The 24574-nt window shown below is 37.3% G+C and overlaps 1 protein-coding gene across 3 annotated transcripts; it reads left to right on the top strand.

Annotated features, from left to right (window-relative positions):
* Window positions 1-17859: 17859 nt before the first annotated feature.
* Window positions 17860-20791, top strand: LOC145002236 (exosome complex component RRP45A-like). Of its 3 annotated transcripts, none has more exons than XM_078961538.1 (10): window positions 17860-17964; window positions 18320-18465; window positions 18612-18821; window positions 18902-18997; window positions 19074-19188; window positions 19271-19351; window positions 19428-19616; window positions 19682-19938; window positions 20225-20283; window positions 20417-20791. In XM_078961538.1, the coding sequence occupies exons 2-10, from the start codon at window positions 18329-18331 to the stop codon at window positions 20599-20601; spliced, it is 1329 nt and encodes a 442-aa protein (XP_078817664.1). In that variant the 5' UTR covers window positions 17860-17964; window positions 18320-18328; the 3' UTR covers window positions 20602-20791. The 3 variants fall into 3 exon arrangements, with proteins under 3 accessions (XP_078817664.1, XP_078817665.1, XP_078817666.1); XM_078961539.1 differs by having other exon boundaries at window positions 20420-20791; XM_078961540.1 differs by having other exon boundaries at window positions 20407-20674.
* Window positions 20792-24574: the final 3783 nt, after the last annotated feature.

Here is a 24574-nt window from a genome sequence, read left to right on the forward strand (position 1 = left end):
GCATTCCAAGTCTCACGTTGTGAGACTCAAAAACACGGGTCAACTAGTCAATGGTCACTCACGTCGTGAGCTTCTTCCAAATCTAAAAATTTAAGAAATTAAGTACCTCCATGATCTGGGTGTTACAATTCTCCCCCACTAGAATTAGACTTCGTCCTCGAAGTCCGTTGCCGCAAATAACTTGGGATAATGCTCCCTCATGTCCTCCTTAGGCTCCCATGTCCATTCTGAACCCTTAAGGTGCTGCCACTACACCTTTACCAGATCCACTGAATTGTTCTACAGAGCCTTCGTCTTCCTATCAAGGATGGAAATTGGTCTCTCAATATAATTCAAGCGATCTTCCACCTGAATGTCCTCCAATGAAACCATCGCATAATCATTAACCAAACATTTTTGTAGCTGAGAGACGTGAAACGTGTTATGGATCTGACTAAGCTCCTCAAAAAGATCCAAGCGATAACCAACCCGGTCCACCTGAGCCAAAACCCTGAAAGGACCGATATACCTGGGGCCCAACTTGCCCCTCTTCCTGAATCGGATGACACCCTTTCAAGGTGACACCTTCAGGAGCACCATGTCCCCAAACTAGAACTCTAGATCTGGATGGCGCTTGTCAGCATAGCTCTTCTGCTGACTCTGAGTTATCGGAAGTCTACCCCGAACCTGCTGAATCAACTCGGTAGTCTTGAGTACCACCTCAGTACTCATCATGACTCACTGACCGACCTCGCCCCAACATATCGGGGTCCTACACTTCCTCCTATAGAGCATCTCAAAAGGATGTTAATCGATGATGGCGTGATATATGTTGTTGTACGAAAACTCCACCAAAGGGAGATACGTATCCCAACTCCCACCGAAATCCAACACACATACCTGGGGCATATCCTCTAGGGTTTAAATAGTACGCTCGCTTTGTCTGTTAGTCTGCGGGTGAAAAGTTGTGTTGAAATACAGACGAGCACCCAGCTCCTCGTGAAACCTCTTCCAAAACCTGAATGTAAAACATACATCCCTATCTGAAACCACTGAAACCGGCACCCCATGTCACGCCACAACCTCTCTGACGCAGATGTCGTCTAAATTCTCTATAGAGATACTCTCCTGAATTGGGATGAAATACATGCTCTTGTTCAATTGATCCATGATGACCCATATCAAATCCACTACGTGCATTGTCTGTGGCAGTTTTGTGTTGAAATCCATGGTAATCTCTTCCCTTTTCCAAACGGGAATGTCTAACTATTGCATCTTACTGTGAGGCCGCTGATGATTAGCCTTGACTTTCCTACAAGTCAAGCACCTCTTTACATACCAAGCTACATCCCATTTCATACAGGGTCACCAATAATCAGCATGGAGATCTCTATACATCTTTGTTGCTCTGGAATGGATAAAAACATCATCTTGTGCGCCTCATCCATCAGAACCTGATACGTAACACCCCAGTAAGGAAACCACACCCTCTGATGGAGAGTCAATAACCCCCGACTGTCATAATCGAAGGAATCCATCTGAACCACTATGTGCTCAGTCTTCTGGTGCTCTTGCTTCATAACCTTAACCTAATCTTCTCGAATATACTCCCAGAGTGGAGTAATAACTGTCATCCTCAAACACACAATCCTGATCAGAGCCGCAACCGCCTTACGGCTGAGAGCATCGGCCACCACATTAGCCTTCCCCGGATAGTAAAGGATCTCACAATCATAATCATTCACCACATCCAACCATCAATGTTGCCTTATTTTTGTATTTGGCTGATCCATCAAATACCTCAAGCTCTTTTGATCTGTGTAAATAGTACAGTGGACCCCATAGAGGTAATGTCACCAAATCTTGAGGGCGAACACCACAACCCTCACCTCCAAGTCATGTGTCAGGTAATTCGTCTCATGAGGCTTCATCTGCCTTGAAGCGTAGGCAATAACACGACCCCTCTGCATTAGAACTACACCCAAACCCGTGATTGAAGCATCACGATTAACCACAAAATCCTAAACACCCTCTGGCAAGGTCAGAATTGACGCCTCGTATAATCTCTGTCTTAAGGTCTCAAAAGTTGCTTGCTGCTCAGGACCTCGGCGAAAAGTGATAGTCTTCTTTGTCAATCAAGTCATAGGGACCACTATCTTGGAGAAATCATGAATGAATCTCCGATAGTAACCTGCCAGACAAATGAAACTCTGAATCTCAGATTGAGACTTCAGAACCTCCCATCTCATCACAACCTCGACCTTGGCCAGATTGACAAGAATACCGTTCTGGTTGACAAGGTACCCCCAAAACTTCTCCTCGCGCAACCATAAGTCACACTTTGAGAACTTCACATAAAGTCTCTCCCTCCTCAAGGTCTCTAATACCCCCCCTCAAATGTTCCTCATGCTGCTCCTGAGTCTTATAATAGACCAGGATGTCACCAATAAACAAAATCACAGACCGATCCAACATGGGTCTGCATAGACCAGGATGTCACCAATAAACACAATCACGTACCGATCCAACATGGGTCTTCATACACGATTCATGAGGTCCATGAATGCGGTTGGAACATTGGTGGCCCCGAAAGGCATCACTACGAACTTGTAATGACCATAATGATTATGGAAGCCGTCTTCAGAAAATCCTCTTCTTTGACCCTCATCTGATGATAATCAGAACGTGGATTGATCTTGGAAAACCAATATGCACCTCGAAGCTAGACAACCAAGTCATTAATCCTCGGGAGTGGATAACGATTCTTCACTATTAACTTATTCAACTCCCGATAGTCAATACACATCTGATGTGATCCATCATTCTTCTTAAAAAACAGGATCGATGCTCACCAAGGAGAACTACTCGATCAAATGAACCCCTTGTCTAATAGCTCATGTAGCTGTGTAGATAACTCCTGCATCTCTAGAGGAGCGAACCGATACGATGCTTTGGCTATCGGAGCCGCACCAGGAACCAAGTCAATCCTAAACTACACTTGCCCAATTAAGTCATCCTTTCAGACCGTATGCGGGGTCTTAAGTCATAAAAATGTGGTCTTGGTGCTTAGTTTTCCTCCATGCATGCTCTAGAAGGTTTCAATGCATTAAAAAGTTGGGATTTGGGTATTAAGCACTTAACGGACATGCAAAGTCATAAAGTTGGAAACTTTATGACTCTTGATGATATTTTAGCCATAGATATGCATCTGGACGTGTTAAGTCGAAGAAATAAGGTCTTAATAGATTAAGAAGGGGGCTGTTGCATATGCTGCACATACACATATTTGGCTCCAACGCCTCGGACAGCTAGTACACCCCGCGTACCTCTAGAGTACGCCCAGCATATAAAGCCTGAGTCGACTCGGTTAACTTGTGGATTTTGACCAGTTTTAATTAAGGGTGTTTTGGAAAAATGTTATTAATTTAGAATGGGAAATGTTTTGGAATTTAGAATTTGGGTTGAGCAGGTTGTCAGAGCTGGGAGGTATTCATACTGCATTCAGACTATGAGGTGAGTTTTCCCACTGGACTTACGGGTCAAAGACACCAAGGCCAACCCATTGGATTAATATCCTAGTTTTACCGTATGTTTTTATGATGCAGTGATCTGTTACAATTGTATCCTAACATATAGGATGTTGCTACGTTGTAGTGATCTATTATATATGTATCATGGTATATAGGATATTGGCATGCTATAGTGATCTGTTAGATTTGTATGATTACCTGTATATGCTAGCTATTGATTGTTATGGTATATATTGATATGTGATGGTGAATCGGGTTGAGGCGGTCCTGCTTTGTGCTGAAGGCCAAGATACCCAGGGCGGTCCAGATAGACTGACGGCCTGCGAGGCAGATCAGTGAGGCCGAAGGCCCAGAGAGCATTCTAGATAGGATGAAGGCCGAGTGAGGCGGTCCAGTCATGCTGAGGGCTCTGTATGCATGTTGTTGTTTGTTATGTTTATATGATGGTACATTAGGGGAACTCACTAAACGTTGACTTACAATTTTAGTTTTCTTTTAGGTACTTCTGAGGACCGTGGCAAGGCGAAGATGTGACCGCACACATCCTTGGTTTTATGTTGATTGAATCTTGGGAGACTCTGATTTGAATAATATTTTGAAAACAATAGTTATGCAAACATTTCCTTTTAGAAATGAGTTGTTTTGAAAATTTTAAATTTGTTGTATTTTTTGAGATTTTACATCAATGGTCACTCACGACATAACCACCGTGTCTCACGTCGTGACCTTTTTCCAAAGCTAAAAATTTAAGAAATAAAGCACCTCCATGATCTGGGTGTCATATTAAGTATTAAATATTAGATTTAAATTATAATTAGTAGGTAAAAATAAACTATAAGTGTATAAATATATAAACAGATGAGCAAAAAATGACAATGTAAATTTCATCCCTATTTTGGGAGAAATAAATACCATAACACCACATTTGGTGTAATACTATTCATATTCCCCAAAATTGGAGAATAAACGAGGGAGAGTTGGAGAAGAGTGAGGAAAAAATGTAAAATGAAAGTGAGTTGGAGATGCTCTAATGTAACTATTTTATTTTTAATTTTTGAATCGCTAATCATAATTAGTTTATAAATTTGTTGTCTTTTTAAATATTTTTAGATCGATATGTCTTTTAAAAATAGGTTATAAACTAACTTATAAGTCGTCTTTTCAAGAAGCCATTTAGATTAGCCTTTCAACAAAATTGTTGAGTTTTCTTATAAAATTTTTTCTGAATATATCCTTTATTAATTATAAAAATGTTATATATATATATATATATATATATATATATATATATATATATATATATATATATATATATATATATGTGTGTGTGTGTGTGTGTGTCATTTAACATAATTTAACTAACTTATTTGTTAATTTTTGCTAAACATCAAATTTATCAATTAGTTTAGTAACTAATAGCTAGTTTTCAACTAGTTTGTCAAACACAACCTTAGTTTTATATTAATAACTATTAAAAATTGTAATAGAATAGACTAATTGATTTCCAAATTAGAAAAAAAATACCCCTTAGTTTTGAATTTACGTAGAAATAAAAATAAAGCGATATATGTAGAAAACATCAACAAATTATCCATGTCAATACAGGAAAAATCTTTATATTATTTTTATTTTCAGAAAACCTTATATTGTTTTTTTACCTTTCAAATAAAACAAAAATACAAAATTTTAAGAGAAAAATATGATGTTGCATACATTTTTTTATAATATGACCTTGATTTTAATTGGAATCAAAACAATCCTTCCTAATAAATAAACAACGTTTTGTCACTTGTGACACTCTCATTGATTTGACCACACGTCATTGTATGGTTATTTTCAAATTTTTTTTCTTTATGTTTTTTTTTTTATTTTATTAATTTCCACATAATATTTAAATGTAATAATTGCAATAAATAATAATAAATACATATCAACTTCATTAATCGACTTCCTTTAAATTTCAAAATTTTTAAATTAAAGTTTCATTTGTTTATATATCTAAACTATTTGTTTAATTTAAAAAAAAACAAACAATTTAATTTTAAAAATTCAATATTTTTTTTTATAAATTTAAAATTTTCAAATGTTTAGAATTTTATATATTTTTTTCTTTAAAATAAACTCATGTAATATATGAGTCTTACATCTAGTTAGCTAATAGATAAGTCAACGTTATAGTTACATAAAAAAACACAATTGAGCAAAAGTAATAGAAATAGATATAGGATTCAACATGTTTTCACATATAATCTTTAAAACATATGATATATATATATATATATATATATATATATATATATATATATATATATATATATATATATATATATCATATTTTTAGCCGACTATTTCTTGGTTTTTTTTAAAACATAAATAATTATATAATAGTCTTTTTAATATAAAAATAATATAGTTCATATATATATATAATTTTGTTTTTCTGTAAATATTTCATTAATAAATAAACTTAATAGAGAAAAAACTTCTTTCCTCTCAAATAAATGTACTTAATACACAATAAAATGGAAATATTTAAAACTATTTTCATACAAGTGCATATTTTTTTAACCAAATTAATTTTAAATGGTAATTATATCTTTTAGTCTTATAATAATGCGTTTGTTTAATACTCACTAAACATTTTTGGGGAAAGGAATGGGCCACAAAGAATTGGGTTCATTTATTAACATGATCGCCTCCGATGCTTATTCCAAAGAATCTTGGTGAATCATTTTAGTGGAACCATGTATTATATTTTAATTTTATTATTTCCAAAGTCTACTTCGCCTTGTTAATTATGATTTTTTTGATATATATATATATATATATATATATATATATATATATATATATATATATATATATATATATATATATATATATATATTAGAAATTATTTATTTTCGTACCCGTCGCTTAACGCAGGTAAACGGCTAATATATATATATATATATATATATATATATATATATATATATATATATATATTATTTATTATAATATATAATATATATTATTTAAGCGACTGTACGCAAATAAATAATTTCTAATTTATTATAGCATATTTGAAAAAAGTATACATTGAAAGGGGGGGGGGGGGGGGGGGTGTATTTTAGTCGTATCGAGTCTTTTTGGAAATCATTCTTAAGGGGATGTATATATTTTATGAATTTTTTTTTTGTAGGATTTAGAATCTGTTAAAGAAATTCGAATTTAAGGGATTTCAAATTAAATAAATATGAAATTCATTGTGTTTCGTTGGTAATGTACAGATTTTAGTTTAATAGACTTTTAGTTTATTCAGTTTGATATAATTGGTTTTCTGAATATAAAAATTACAGATAACCAAACCAAATTAGGTTCGGTAAAACATTTTTTGAGCAATTAAGATTTCAATTGTTCAGTGTGTACCAAGTAAACTGTATATTATATAACTTCTGTTTATAAAAATATATTATAAGAATTTCACATTTATTTTTACTCTTCTTATCAAAATATATGATATCAAATCCATTAAAAACTGCAGTGCCACTATTTTACTAACCCGTTTAGAAGCAATTGAGGGGTATATCGGTCATTTCACTAATCAAAATAACTACATAAAAGAGTAGACATCAAAGGGTAATTTTGATATTATGTCCACTTTACAATTATTGAATCACAAATTGATTTCACAACCAAAGCATATAACTAGGAATATGCCAGAAACATAATGCTATTCAAGAAATGCATAACAGCAAAATACAACCGCTTTTGACATTTCATAGTTATGGTGTAAACAAAGCATATAATAGAAGTAATGTATTTTTGCACATCTCAAAGACTATACATTATCAATAAACATAATCCAAAATACGCATGAAAAAACCTAAAAAGGATAATAAAATGCTATAAAATGGAAAATCATAATTACCAGAAGTCTATTCTTTTAATATATTCTCCATCATTTGAATTTGAGAAAGGTTGAAGTTGGTCCGGTTTTTAATTCTCAAAACAATGGCCAACATTATTACACACATCAATAAGCAAGTTCCGGTTTTCATATTATGACCTAAAGTAAAGAAAAAAAAATACAATTTTTGTACTAGTGTTCTCAAACTACAACCAATTATTGCAATCTATAAATATGAAAAACGATGCAAATTTAATTCAGTCTAGTTATCAAGCATTGAGTAGAAGAACAATAGCAACCAAAAATAGGTACCTGAAGTGAAAAATGGAACCACACATTGCAATTCACCATGTGAGATCAACCCAAGCAAAGGAGAATGAAAACAATACCTTACTGAAAATTAAGTATGTTGCTATTAATGGAAAAAGTTTAAGCAACATTTTCATTATTAGTATAAGTGTAAGAACATCAGTAGATAGACCTCAAAGTGACCTAAGTAAAATGGTTACTTATCTTTGGTTAGTCCCGAGACACGCCTCAAAACTCAGGACACCTCTTCATGTTTTCCAATATTGAGCATTACAATTTCATTTCTTCTGATTGAGCTTGTACCAGACCAAACTTCACATTAACATGCAAATCACAGTTAATATGTTACGCTAAATGGGTAGGAACCTAATAGGGAGACCGAGAACAGTGTAATCGAGCAAAGGTGTAACACCGTAAATTTCAAAACAATTTTTCGCATTTTACATAAAAACGTAATTCATTTAATATTCGAAAAAAATCCCATGTTTGAAATACAATTCATGTCATACAAAAATCCCAAGATCTCATAACATAAAATCCCGAGTGTGTGTACTGATCAAGTCGGTGCCTTCCCACGGTCGTCACTAGTACCTGAAACAAATAACACCAAACACTGTAAGCACAAAGCTTAGTGAGTTCCCCAAAATACCACATATAACACATATTAGCCTCTTAAGGCTATAACTCTGTGGGTCCGTGCACCCAAACTCTGTGAACCCTCAGGTTCTAACTCTATAAACATGCACAGCATAAATCACATAGAATAATGCAGCGCAACACATAACACATATATATAGCATACAAGCATTGTATCACATAACTCTAGTTACCTACTCAAGGTAAAGTATAGTGAGAAGACTCACCTCGTGTATCTCGATAACTCGCAAATCCCTGGAATCACTCGTGCTCGATCCCCCGAACTATAATCTTCGTATAATACAATATATCTCTAAATAACACTTTTACAACTAAGGTTGACTAACCCTATCAAGTCAACACTGGTCAACTCTGGTCAACGGTCAACTCTGATCGGACTCGGCAAGTGCACCAAAGCAACTCGGCGAGTCTAACGCGTTCACTGACTCCCTCGGATCTTTTCTTGGCACATCGAGCACTCCCCTAACTTGACGAGTTCCACCTGGCATGAATTACAGGGCAACCACGACTCAACTCGTCGAGTCTCAAGAACAACTCGGCGAGTTCCGACTTGACTCAACCCCATATTGACTCTCCCTGACTCACTGGGTTATCCCCAAACCCGGCGAGTCCACTCGCTGAACATTTTACGCAAAACCCCAACCCTACTCGTCGAGTCCCAAGAATACCTCGGCGAGTTCATGCCATGCACACACTTTTATTGACCTTCTGAGGTTAGATGTGCTTTCCCAAACCATAGATCTGGCCTTCCCAAGCATGAATGTCACGTAATGTTCGGAACTTGATGCTTGTATAACCCCCACAAGGCATCAAAAGATGATTTGGTCCCAAAAATAACCACCTAGGTCCAATGACTCCATAATAACCCAAAAAGCTCCAATGGTTAAGGTCCCTGGACCTCTTTGAGTCCAGATCCAAGGCAAAAACTCGAAGAGGGACCATTTGCTTCACATAATTACTCTCCAAAGGGTTTATAAAACCCTAACTCTAAAGATCAACCCTATAACTAAAGGAGATTCAAACCATTACCTCAAAATGAAGCCTCTGGACTCTGGATCTGCTGGAATCTCACCTCCTCCTTGCTCTTGCCACCTTCCTTTTTCTAAACAAAGAATACAAAGGATCAAAAGTGACTTCCTCTCTTCCAAAATGAATTAGCTCTCTTAGGGTTTTCTCAAGGGACTGGTAGCCGCAATGGGAGGCTATAAGTGCCCTTAAATTGGCTCCAAACCCAGAGAATTAGGGTTTCATGGGTGGGATACCTCGTCTCATGTGGCTTCAGTTGCCTCGATGCGTATGCTATCACATGCCCTCTCTGCATCAGCACCGCTCCCATCCCCAAGATCGATGCATCACAGTATACCACAAAGTCCTCCATTCGCTCCGGGAGGGCTAACACTGGGGCCTCGCATAACCTTTGGCGAAGCGTCTCAAAGGAGGCCTGCTGCTCGGGGTCCCATGAAAAAGCAACACCCTCCCGGGTCAATCTGGTGAGTGGCGCTGCGATCTTAGAGAAATCCTTGATAAATCTCCGATAATAACCGGCCAACCCTAGAAAACTCCTGATCTCGGAGGGTGACCTCGGCACCTCCCATCTCATCACTACCTCAACTTTGGCCGGGTCGACCAATAGCCCTTTCTGGTTAACGAGATGTCCCAGGAACTGGACCTCTCGCAACCAGAAATCACACTTGGAGAATTTGGAATAAAGCTTCTCTGATCTCAGAACTCCGAGGATCTCCCTCAAATTCTCCTCATGCTGCTCCCTAGATCTCGAATACACCAAGATGTCATCGATGAATACAATCATTGACCGATCTAACATCGGCATGCACACTCGGTTCATGAGATCCATGAACACCGTCGGGGCATTGGTGAGCCCGAAAGGCATCACCACAAACTCGTAATGCCCATAACGCGTCCTGAATGCTGTCTTATGGATGTCCTCATCTAGCACCCTCACCTGATGGTATCCAGACCTTAAATCGATCTTGGAGAACCAAGATGCTCCATGTAACTGATTGAACAAATCGTCGATCCTCAGCAACGGGTAACGGTTCTTGACCGTCAGCTTGTTCAACTCTCGGTAATTAATGCACATCCGGTGTGAACCATCCTTCTTCTTGACAAAAAGGATAGGCGCTCCCCACGGCGAGCTGCTCGGCCGAATAAACCCCTTTCCCAACATCTCCTGAAGCTGCGAGGACAACTCTTGCATCTCTGAAGGTGCAAGGCGATAAGGCACCTTGGCAATAGGCGCGGCTCCCGGAACCAAATCGATACTGAACTCCGTTTGCCTTACGGGAGGCACACCTGGCAACTCCTTTGGAAAGACATCTGGAAACTCACGCACTATCGGAACCTCCTCCACTGACCTCGGCCTCTCGGAATCAACCCGCGTATCCATCACGTACGCCACAAAACCCTTAAAGCCCTGCTGTAGACACTGCCTCACCCTAGCGACCGAACAAAACGCTGATCCAGAACGGGTACCCTTGCCGTACACCGTAAGAACTCCCCCACTAGGGTCTCGTATGGTCACCAGCTGTCGCTCGCAGTCGAGAACCGCACCGAATCTGCTCAACCAGTCCATGCCCACAATGACACAGACATCACCCATCGCAATAGGAACCAAGTCAATCAGGAACTCAACACCGAAAATCTTGAATACGCACCCGCGGATCACCTCTGTGGCATATATCACCCTCTCGTCAGCTATGGAAACTCTCAGAGGCCGACTCAGCGCCTCACGACTAACACTAATATGCTGACTAAAAGCCAAAGATATAAAAGACCGGCTCGCACCCGAGTCAATAACACCAAGGCAGGTACAGAATTCACAAGAAAACTACCTACGCATAACATAATATAAGCATAATATTTCAATCATAAAAATAAATACTCGAAAGAATACATACCAGCCACGACATCGGGCGCTGCGCGGACCTCCTCCGCGGTCAACTGAAAGGCTCTCCCTCGTGCCCTCGGTGCCTCGGCCTTCACTGGTCGACTCTCGGTAACTCTGATGGCGGCAGGGGAACATCCCTGAGGTGCTCCTTGAGCTGATCCCCGCAACTGCGGACACTCCACCTTCCGGTGTCCGGTCTGGTTGCAGTGAAAATGCATTGCAAACCCCTTGGGGCAGTCCTTGGCCATATGCCCCTCCTTGCCACATTTGTAGCAAGATCCAGCTCTACATACTCCACCATGACCCTTGTCGCACTTTCCACAAGTGCGGCCCTTTTGGCTCCCCGATTTGGGATCAACGGGCTCTGCCCGCTTGGCTGCCGACTGGGATTGTGTCGGTCGCTGATCCATCCCCTGAGACTCCGTCTCCTCCCTGGCCTGAGTCTCTAGCTCAATCTTTCTCTTCCGGGAATTTGCCTGAAGCTCGGCAAATGTCCGGTACGAGGAGTTCGCCACGAACTCCCGAAAGTCTAGCCTCAATGTACTCAAATATCGGCTCATGCATGCCTGCTTAGTGGACACGTGCTCAGGGCAGAACATCGCCCTCTCGTGGAACATCCTGGTAATCACCGTAACAGAATCAGTACCCTGCTTGAGGGTTAGAAACTCCTGGGCCAAATGCTCCCTCTCCACCTGGGGAACGTACTCATCTCGGAACATGGCAGTGAACCTCTCCCAGGTCACTGCCGCAAGCTCAACAGGCGAAAAGTGCGCTGTCACAAACTTCCACCAGTCCTTCGCTCCCAAGCGAAGCTGGTTCAGCACGAACCGAACTCTCAAATGCTCAGGAGATGAGCAAGTGAAGAAACACCCCTCTATGTCTGAAATCCACCTCATAGCCGCCACCGGGTCCTGGGTCCCGTCAAACTCTAGCGGTTTCGTGTTGCTGAACTCCTGGAATAGCAACGGATCACCACCCTGCGGCCTCGCAGCAACAACAACTACAGTGGCCGCCGCAACAGCAGCCTCAGAAAGGGCAACATAACGCTCGTCGAAAGTCTCAATCAGCGTGGTCTTAGTAGACCCGAACATCTCTGGTATCTCTGCCCTGATGGCCGCAACCACCTCTTCGTGGATGATCCGGCGGATCTCCTCATCATTAGCCCCACTGCTCTTTGGCATAAGACGTGTCCTCACCATGATCTACCTCTGAAATACAACATACGATAAATTAGAATCCATTCGAGCATACTCACACTCGACAACTCTTCCCTCCTTGATCCTAGGCATTCCGAAGGTTCTTACTTGAACTGTACACCGCCCCGGTGATTTCAGTAGTACGGGCCCAATACTATTGTCCGCACCGTTTCAGTATACACCCCAAATCCTCCTCTTCAGATCTCAAATTCCAAGTACTCTATCACTCTCTAACACATCTCTCATAAGCTCCTCGTTGCTACATATTCACTCTCAAGCATCTCATAGCAGCTCACCTCTCCCTAGGCTAAGGCATCACAAATCAGGGCACTCTAGTCCTAATAGTAATACCTAGCCTACTCTAGCAAGAGAATACATCATATCAATCTCATAAACATATAATATAAGGGTATTTTGGGAAATCACCGTTCGGGCGCTGACTGATCGTACACACGTTTCTACTCTGAGTTTCTCTAAAAATCTTTTACTTCTTTTAGAAAATTTGGTTCTCTTTTGAAAATATTTTCCAAATCCTCAGTTTGAGTTCAAATACTCCCGAAGGTGTACCCGAATCCCTCAAACCAAGGCTCTGATACCAACTTGTAACACCGTAAATTTCAAAACAATTTTTTGCATTTTATATAAAAACATAATTCATTTAATATTCGTAAAAACACCCATGTTTGAAATACAATTCATGTCATACAAAAATCCCAAGATCTCATAACATAAAATCCCGAGTGTGTGTACTGATCAAGCCGACGCCTTCCCATGGTCATCACTAGTACCTGAAACAAATAACACCAAACACTGTAAGCACAAAGCTTAGTGAGTTCCCCAAAATACCACATATAACACATATTAGCCACTCGGGGCTATAACTATGTGGGTCCGTGCACCCAAACTCTGTGAACCCTCAGGTTCTAACTTTGTAAACATGCACAACGTAAATCACATAGAATAATGTAGCGCAACACATAACACACACACACACACACACACATATATATATATATATATATAGCATACAAGCACTGTATCACATAACTCTAGTTACCTAGTCAAGGTAAAGTATAGTGAGAAGACTCACCTCGTGTATCTCGATAACTTGCAAATCCCTGGAATCAATCGTGCTCGATCCCCCGAACTATAATCTTCGTATAATACAATATATCTCTAACTAACACTTTTACAACTAAGGTTGACTAACCCTATCAAGTCAACACTGGTCAACTCTGGTCAACGGTCAACTCTGATCGGACTCGGCAAGTGCACCAAAGCAACTCGGCGAGTCTAACGCGTTCACTGACTCCCTCGGATCTTTTCTTGGCACATCGAGCACTCCCCTAACTTGACGAGTTCCACCTGGCATGAATTACAGGGCAACCACGACTCAACTCGTCGAGTCTCAAGAACAACTCGGCGAGTTCCGACTTGACTCAACCCCATATTGACTCTCCCTGACTCACTGGGTTATCCCCAAACCCGGCGAGTCCACTCGCTGAACATTTTACGCAAAACCCCAACCCTACTCGTCGAGTCCCAAGAATACCTCGGCGAGTTCATGCCATGCACACACTTTTATTGACCTTCTGAGGTTAGATGTGCTTTCCCAAACCATAGATCTGGCCTTCCCAAGCATGAATGTCACGTAATGTTCGGAACTTGATGCTTGTATAACCCCCACAAAGGCATCAAAAGATGATTTGGTCCCAAAAATAACCACCTAGGTCCAATGACTCCATAATAACCCAAAAAGCTCCAATGGTTAAGGTCCCTGGACCTCTTTGAGTCCAGATCCAAGGCAAAAACTCGAAGAGGGACCATTTGCTTCACATAATTACTCTCCAAAGGGTTTATAAAACCCTAACTCTAAAGATCAACCCTATAACTAAAGGAGATTCAAACCATTACCTCAAAATGAAGCCTCTGGACTCTGGATCTGCTGGAATCTCACCTCCTCCTTACTCTTTCCACCTTCCTTTTGCTAAACAAAGAATACAAAGGCTCAAAAGTGACTTCCTCTCTCCCAAAACAAATTAGCTCTCTTAGGGTTCACTCAAGGGACTGGTAGCCGTAATGGGAGGCTATAAGTGCCCTTAAATAGGCTCCAAACCCGGAGAATTAGGGTTTCATTAAACAGCGTGGACTCGCCGAGTCCACTCCTTGGACTCGCCGAGTCCAGACGCGAATCCTCGTCCAAATCGCGATCCTACTCGGCGAGTTTGAGCTCCAACTTGTCGAGTCTCCTCACAAAATACCAAAAAAATATAAGAATGAATAATACCTGGGAATCCGGGCTGTTACAAAAGGACTTAGCAAACTGCAAATATTCTTGTTAAACATGGATCCATATAACGTTTTGTGATTAAACTTTACATCTTTGAATACAAACTTGTTTTTATCCATATGGTTATGGAAGATCGCTACATATTTCCCAACTATGGATAGCTGAAAACCAACATGCCTAGAAATATAATACAAACAATGAAGCACTTAACAAATACATTGACTATTTATTGATCAGATCGACCACCAATTAGGGTGGAAGAAATGATTTCATAATATAAGCACAAGAAGCGATTTCGCCTTTGAAACAAATTAACGGTATCAAGATTTTGAAATAAACCACAAGCACATTAGATAGCAGCTTCAAGCAAACATGTGTGAGCACAGACAATAAATGCAACAGACCGGATGGTGAACCTTTAAATACAATTAATCACACAAATAATTAAAAAAAAACAAAATAAACTAAAACTCATAACTCATGTGTGATTGAAGATTAACAAAGCACACTAACCACTAATCTATATCTAAATAGCTCCGATTCTGGATAAATTAGACATTCAAAACACATTGATTCATGATTCTCAAACTTTACTTGATAACCATCACCACCAACACAGCTAGAAGATATCAAACGAGGAAAAAACTAAAAATCATTAAAAAGAGAAGAGGAAAAATCAAAAGGAAAACAAAGCATCCATGATTGTATAACTTACTGATGTAGAAAGCTCCAAACGTTTCTTCTCAAAACTTAGTCATGTGATGCCTTTTTTCTTAATACTTGGTCATAAAAGTTTCTTTTATTGTAAGTTCAGGGAAATCATATAAAATCAACCGAACACCAAAAGAAAGTGAAAATCAAAGGGAAATCAAAATAAATAAAAAAATCGATGGAGAAAAATACGATGATACTTACAAATAAAACCTGGATGTGTTATACGGATTAGAAATAAAGTAGAAAGCATCAAATGTGAACCTGAAGTTGTAAAGAGTTCATCAAATATGAAACAAAAAGAAAAAACACATGATTGTTCTTGTAACCACCACCACACGAAGTTATTTACCCTAGGTAATTAACATCAAAGTAGAAGTAGTGGTGGCGGCAGCTAGGTGTAGCGTAGCAGATATGGTTGCGTGATTGTTGTGGCTGTCGATGTAGGGTGGAGGTGAGATAGGAGTGTGTAAGCTGGTTCAAATATTGAGTGGAGATGGGGGAATGAGGAGGGTTATATAAATGGGGGGAAAAGAGTAATAATCGTTAGGTTTGAAGAAAGGGAACATAGTTAAGGAGGTTGTTAATTGGATATGGAACAGGGATTGGGTCAATGTATCCGACCTTCTTATCTTGACTTTTTCAGCCATTGGCCGGTAGTATTTTTTATGTATAATCTAATTGTAAATGTTGCTTTAAGGGTTGTACCTCTTAAAATTTAGCATTTGAGGCTATATATATATATATATATATATATATATATATATATATATATATATATATATATATATATATATATATATATATATATATATATATATATATATATATATATGGCTGAGTTATTGTGCGAACAAAAAAAATGTGAAAGCTTTCGAACTTATAATCTACTTATCATTTTTAAAAAACCAAAAACATCAATCTTCCCCAAAATGGTGCGTCTAATATCTAGGCTAAAAAAATGATTTGACAAATTTTTTATTCATTTTGGAAATTTGTATTTATGCGCATTCAACAGTCATATGATTGCTCATCAACAGTCCATATGATTTTTGATTATGCTCATTACCATTCCATATGACTACTGATTGTGCATAAACCCACATTTCTAATCATTATATGGTTTTATGTTTTCCTTTCTTCTATAAAAATATTAGGATTTCGGGTCATCGTAAGCTAGCCAAAAGTCTTATAGCAAGTGATGGTTTTCTTTAAATCTTTGATCATTAATAAGTATTTTACAAATACGGGAAGTTTTGTATGTAAGAGTAAACACGTGTGATCACTGTGGTTTTTCATTATAAGGATAAATAAGGATTTATCGCAGTTATAGTTATATAGTAATACATATAAAACTAAAATAACTCTCCGTTTCAAGTTCTACTTATGGAGAGAAAAGAAAAGAAATGGATGAAATTGAGAAGAAAGTAAAAGAAATTGATGTCTCGAGTTTCATTAAAGGTATGAAGTGGAAGGAAATGAAATGATCATATTTCCTCCTAATTTTCCTTTCGATTTGGAAGGATTTGAAGAGAAAGAACAAAATATTTAATTTTCCTTTCATTTATTTCCAACCCGAGTATACAAAAGACAAATTTATTTTCTTTTTTGTCGTTACTTTCTTTTCTCTTCTTTTTTTCTTTGCTACAACTCTAGAACATGGTGTAAGGGAAATTGAGTAAGTTAACCATTATAAATGAGATTTTTAAAGAAAATAACTATTTTTTTAGTTTTTGAAAAATAATCATTTTCTTCGGAATGACTAATTCTGGAGTACTATTCATTTTTTTTCATTTATTATTATTATTTTTTAAAATTTTCAAAGAAATTATTTTATTTTTTTGGGATTCCGAATGGTACATTTCGTAATGTTTAATGTTATCGTTTTTCAATAAAATGTCTAATTTTATGCACTTATATTGTACATAATTCATATTATTATGTTTGTTTAACTTTTTGTTAAATTAAGTAAACTGATTTTTTATTAAAATTCCAGAATTATTCTTTAGATTTCGACATTGTTCTTCAAATTCCAGGTTTTTTTTCAAAAATCCGAAATTTGAATAGTACTCTGGAATTAGGCATTACGGAATACTGTTTATATTCTGGAATTTTAGTCGTGATTCCGGAGTTAGTCAAAAAAATTATTTTTTCTTGGTTCAGAATGCCTGGTTATGAATAAAGTGGTTATTTTCGAAAAAAATAAAAATAAAAAAGAGGCTAAAGTTATAAATCTTTACGTTGGGGTTTTGGAAAATATTAGACCGTGTATATAACCATCATAGAAAAGTGACATATAACCCAAAACCCGAATCCATGCCCATATCACCAAGATGTCAAATGGGTCAAGTCGGGCTCGTTGACCCGAATGCAACTTTCACCAAAAACCCATTTGCAAAACCCCCTTTCTCCCGTCCTTCTATTTCTCACCGGTGAAGGGTCCTCGCCACCACCGTGTCTGCTACCGCCGGTGTCCACTACTCCGTCAACAGGCGAGTTAGTTAAATCTTTTGATTTTTTCCAATTGACGTTTTTGAGTTTTCTTCCTTGTCTGTCTATATAATGCCTACTGAACTCTGTAATGCTCAATCAAATTGTGTAGTTATAGAACGAAACTTGCTTGAGCGTTATTTCTAAAGGAATCGACGAGTTTTTATTTACTTTAATCATTGAAATTATCTTACCATGGAAGGTTATTGGGTAGGGGGCTTGATGTTTGATATAACTGAACCTAGAACTTCACTTTCAATGCGAAGTTAATTCGATAATACACGATCATGTGTTTGTTATGAATGTTATCTCTTCAGTACCTTATGTTTTACAATTTTCGGTGTACGTGAAATCCAGGGGAGAAAAATGGAGCAGAGGCTAGCTACTTCCTTGATAATGACACTAAACGAAAAGAAATTCATCGAGAGTGCGTTACTTTCAGAAATTAGGGTTGATGGTCGACGTCCTTTTGACTATAGAACCCTAACTATCACGTTTGGCAGGTAAGATATCCTCACATCCCTAATTTCCCTTCATCGTTGGATCATCGATGCCATTGTAGACCTCAATTTCTATCTCCCTTAACGACACGCTGTTCTTTGAAAACCTAAAAGACGAACAACTTCTTGACATGTATTTATACGTGTAGTGAAGATGGTTCATCAGAGGTGCAACTTGGACAAACTCAAGTTATTGGTTTTGTCACAGCTCAACTAGTTCAACCTTACAGAGACAGACCAAATGAAGGATCATTTTCAATATACACCGAGTTTTCACCAATGGCAGATCCTTCATTTGAGACAGGTCGCCCCACTGACTTTGCTATTGAGCTTGGAAGAATCATAGATCGTGGTTTAAGGTATCAATCTCATTCTATTTAAATTTAAATCCCCAACTTTATATAGTTAGCAGAAGTTTTCCATTCATGAAAACATGCAGAGAAAGCAGAGCTGTAGATACAGAATCACTGTGTGTTATTTCAGGGAAGCTGGTTTGGTCAATCCGGATTGACCTTCACATTATAGACAATGGAGGGTAAGCTGAGAAAAGATAATAAAAATCCAAATTCTTGAATTTTTAATTGGATTGAATTTGATTTATGTGAAAACAGAAATCTTGTTGATGCTGCAAATATTGCTGCTTTAGCTGCATTGTCAACTTTCAGAAGGCCTGAATGTACTTTTGGAGGAGAAGATGGTCAACAACTTATAATACATCCACCTGATGTAATTGTTAAACAAAAAAAAAAAAAATTATTCATTTCATCTATAAAATTCAAACTTTATAATAATCTTCAAAAAACCACAGGTGAGGGATCCACTTCCATTGATAATCCACCATCTTCCAGTTGCAGTAACATTTGGATTCATCGGTAAAGAAAACACTATGGTATGCTACAAATTGAATTTTAAATTCTATTTAAGTATTTTCTCATAATTTTTAATTAGTGATTTACTGATTTTAGGTGATTGACCCAACACACTATGAAGAGGCTGTGATGGGTGGATCAATGACAGCTACACTCAACACAAATGGTGATGTTTGTGCTATTCAGAAAGCTGGAGGTGAGGGGGTCCCACACAGTGTTATCATGCAGTGTTTGCGTATTGCTTCTGTTAAAGCTGCTGATATAACAAACAAGATCAAGAATTCTGTGAGTCTCTTTAAATAAAGTAAAAGAAAAAAGTAAATTTTGAAGTGACTAATATTTATTTTCAGGTGGAATCATATAATACAGAAAGGTCGTTACGAAAAGTCAAACGTCACAATCCTTCAACTGTTGTGGTTGAATTTGGTCAACAGGGTTGTGGTGACGTGGCAAAACATCATATGGAAAGATTAAATTTGGGTTCGGATGAATCTAGTGTAATTAGTCTTGGTGATGACGTGGAAATTGGAAGAAAAATAATCGAAAGTTATAAAATGGAAAAGAGGAACATCACTGCGAAAGGCTCTGGTGGTGGGCCCGCAACTTGGTATGGTTTTACATATGATGTTTTGAAGTTGTTTTTTATATGTCACTATAACATGCCAAATGACCTATTTACCCCTCCCCACAACGAAATGACGGGTAGTTTTAGGGTCGTTTTTGTAATTTGGTGTCTTTCTCATCACTCGGCATGTTATAGCAAGACAAATAATGCAAAAAAAAAAAAAAAAAAACTTGTGGGATTGGGCCTTGGATGGGCCGGGCTTTTTAGTAGGGAGAGGCCCATTTCTTAAAATATGAACCTTTATGTTTTAATTTTTCTCTTTTTTAAGGGATCCATATTCAAGAGGTGTTGATGGGAATGCATTGAGAGCTTCTTTAGCTTCTCGTGGTATGTTTCTTTTTGACTTAATACAGAAAGAACGATTTAATAAAGAAACTCTGAAAGTGAAAATCTTTCCCAAATAGTTCCTAACATTTTACAAATTTGCCAATATTTTTTTTCTTGCAACATGTGGTAATAGTAGCTACACCTCTTGAAATACACAAAGAAGAACCAAAACGAGAAAAGCAAAATGAGACCCTATCTTCTCAACAATCTTTAGTGCATGAAGTGACAAAAATTGAATTACAAACAAAGCTACCAAAGACATTGAAAGATGCAGTGAAACCGAGGCACAAGAGGAGAAACAAGTTGATGCCCAATTAACATTGGCTTTGTTTATACCAAATTGGCAAATTATATGATTTTTTTATTTATTATTATTATTATTTTTTTTGTATTTTGTTTTTAAACTTTCAGACTTTGTGTGCATCCAAAAATGATAACTATTTGTGACTAAAAAGAGGATATGAATGATATAGTTTAGGTGATGATCAAGTTAAACAAAGTTCTATGATGAGAATGACCCGGATTCTTATATATTATAAATACTGGAGTCTGGAAAAAGAAAATGAGAAAATAATAAAAATAATCATACTAGAAAGTAGCATATAGCGACATAGCTATCTTCTTAAGTTTTCACAAAGTGACAATAAATTTCGAGATGAGGCCCACAGGTAAATGGGAAAGAGAAATGAGCCCATACAACCGATTCCACAACTAACAAAAAAAAAAAAAAAAAATTGGATTTTGGATATTTTGTACTTTTGTGAATCTTTTTCATAATTTTTGCAAAACAAATAAGAATGTTGCATCATAGTTGGCCAAAAAAGTGTACATTCAAGATTCTTTTCTTAAAGTTCGATTAGGACCTAAATGCCTTCTACAAACAAATTCTCGATAAAATTATAAAACTGATTAAAACACAGTAAAATCGATTAGGACCTAAATGCCTTCTACAAAAAAATTCTCGATAAAATTATAAAACTGATTAAAACACAGTAAAAACAACCAACAAGAAAAATATTATATAAAATAAACTTTTAGTTTACCCAATGCATAGTTAATCTTACAAAACATGATAAACATATAAATATCGTGTCAGTTTTGTGTTGAATCTTGAATAAGAACACAAAACAATGTTGGATTTTTCACACTTAACACGAACATAAATTTTAAATTTTAAATTGTGTCCCGATTTCAATATGTATAGTGTATTCTGCCGTGTCTTGTCATGTGACAATATTTTCAACGTGTCTGGTTTTGAACACTGGATAATGGTGTGACTAGCAGACGAACAACAATAACATGATAAATATTACAGGTGAACTACAAAGTGTCACGAGAAACATTAGCAGGGGCATTGATTGACCTAGAATCGTAACTATGATAATATTTGATCAGGTTAAGGCTAAATTCTTATTTACTAATCATCAAATAAAATTAAATTACAGGATTATACATAAAGTTCGACGAGTCCGTGGTCTTCGAGGTTTCTAAACTTAATTTTGCCTCCTTTATCTTCAACCTTCATGATCTATATATACTTAATGTTTCCAAACAAATACAAATTTTTCCCAAACACCCTTTTATTACTTTAATTAAATTGATATATAGATATAAAACCCTCCCATAACTAGTCTTCGTATACTTTTGACCAATATTTTTTGACTAATATTGGTACAACCATATATATATATGCATCAGCATATATTAATAAGTAGAGATTAAGGCCCACGGTGACTATCATTGCACCTTAAGGATGGGCTCCAATCTAAGGTATGTCGGCCGAAGTTGGTTGAACCTCGTCATAATTAAATTAAATGTCCATTGATTGGTCATAAATCATAATGCAATGATGATCTAGAATTTCTGATCGAGATATGTATTGTCATAAAAAAATTGGATGAGGAATGCATTTGAATGAAGACTTTTTATAATTATATTATAAAATGCTAAAAAACTTTTTTGGAATATTTCTATTTTCGTATATATGTGATGCAATGGACCATGTGAGATTGGGGATAGGAACGTAATCTACAAGAGTTGGAGATATCATTTGTTTTAGTAAAGACAAAATTGATGATTCCAATATGATGGTACTCTTCAACAAAATATAGATAGTGTTGTTTTTTTGAAGAGGAAGATATTTTGATCATATGTTTAGTATATTATTGAATGCATTAGATACACTTTGAATATGCCATATACTTTGAGGGGGTGTTTATTGCTTATTGTTTATTCCTACTACAATAAGCTAAATTTAAGTGTTTGGATATAAATCCTTAAAAATCAGCTTATTGTGGTAGGGATAAACTAAATAAACTGATTTTAATAAGCATCCCACCCCCTTCCTCTCTGCTTATTGCTTATTCCCACCGCAAATAAACTAATAAGCTACATCTGAGTATTCTTTATTTGTTTTTTTTTATTTTATTAATTTACTTATATATCTGGAGTTGTATTTTTGTGAAAATGAATACAAATGTTGTGATGATACACATATTTATACATTTACACTTATAATTAAATATTGCAAAAAAGGATTTATATTTTGTATTAACGACATCAAATTAAACCGTTGGCAATGTATGTCATGATTAATATATCTTAAATTCTCATATTGTTATTTTCATTTGTATTTTAATCGTTTGTTTATAATTTTTTAAATATGTAACACCCGGTTTTTGGTACGTATTTTAATTATGAGTTTTTGCATTTTGTATTGAGACTCGACGAGTTAAGGCCCCAAACTCATCAATTAGGGTCGAATCTTGGACGTGGGTGGAAGAGTTTACTCGACGAGTCGGAAGCCCCGACTCGACTAGTCGATCTTTCTGAACGAAACCCTAAATTTTAGGGTTTGCACCATATTTAAACAACTTATATGGTCTCTACTCCAGCCTCCATCACCCTCAGACCCTATTCTCGAAACCCTAATTTGTTTGTGAATGTTCTTGAGCTTTTTGTGCCATTTTAGTGATTTGAAGCTTGGAGAAAGGAGGAAAGGATTGGAGATTCAAGTAGAAGACAGTAGATCCGGAGTTTTGGTTGCATTTCCAGCTTATTTGAGGTAAAAAGCTTCAGCCTTGGCTTTCCATCACTTAGATCTTCTTTAGGGCTTGCATATTGTCATTTTTGGGCCATTTCTAAGTCACTTTCGGATTTGAGTGTATTGGAGTGATGACTTCAAATTTGGGAGCATTTGACCTCAGGAAGCTCAAAGTTGCCACCTTTATTGAGTTATGGCCCTATCCTATGCATTAGGACTCCTTTTTGGCTTAGTTTTGGTGTTCTAGCTTCATAACACCCATGCATGCACGTAAAGTTTGTAACTTTACATATTATATCGACCCTAGGAGATCAGATCTACGCTTTGGACGCAATAATCCCGACTGAAATCGACTATATGGACTTGGACTTTGGGGGACTCGATGAGTCATTCTTAGGACTCGGCGAGTCGGGTTATGGGTCCCCAACCTTTTTTGTTTCTGATCGACCTGGTTGAGTCTAGAAGAGGACTCAATAAGATGGACGTGAATATGAACTTGAAGATCAAATAACTCGATGAGTTCAAGGCAATGTCCGAACCATATGAAGAAGAATTCAACGAGTTCATGGAGAACTCGACAAGTCCAGGACTAAACGTGCCAACTTGCATGAAGCAGGACTCAACGAGTTCAAGGATGAACTTGACGAGTTAATTGTAGAAGGTCCCGATTCCGTATGAAGGAGAACTCGACGAGTTTCGGAAAGACTCGACGAGTAGGATCGAAATCCCAACACTTTGAGGATTATGGAACTCGATGAGTTGGTGGACCAACTCGGCGAGTTGAGTAAGCTAGATGTTGACTTTGACCAAGGTGTTGACCTGATTTGACCCTTGAAAGGATTAAGAGTATGGAATAATGATTAAGGAAGGTTGTTATGTGTAGGAGTTGAGAAGAGTTGACCTTTGCGTCGAGGACAGTTCAGACACTTCACGATATTGAGGTGAGTTACCTTCCAGTAGAAGTGGGTCGAAGCCACCAATATCGACCCACTAGTAGTTGATTATAGTTGAGATGATTGTCTTTGTTATAATTGTCTGGTTTGCCATTATCTGCTATGTTTACATGCTAGTATGATATGACGTTATGTGATAGTGGAAATAAGGGGAATAGTCCCCACATCTGGTCGTTAGGGCCAAAGGGTAGGTCGGGCACCCTGGTATGCCTGACAGTACGATTATGTTATGTTTTTATGTGGTAGTAGTAGGGGATGAAATAGTCCCCGTAACTGGTTGAGAAAAATCGGAGAG

This window comes from Lactuca saligna, chromosome 6 (assembly GCF_052625555.1).
Source record: "Lactuca saligna cultivar CGN05327 chromosome 6, ASM5262555v1, whole genome shotgun sequence".
Classification (NCBI taxonomy): Eukaryota; Viridiplantae; Streptophyta; class Magnoliopsida; order Asterales; family Asteraceae; genus Lactuca; species Lactuca saligna.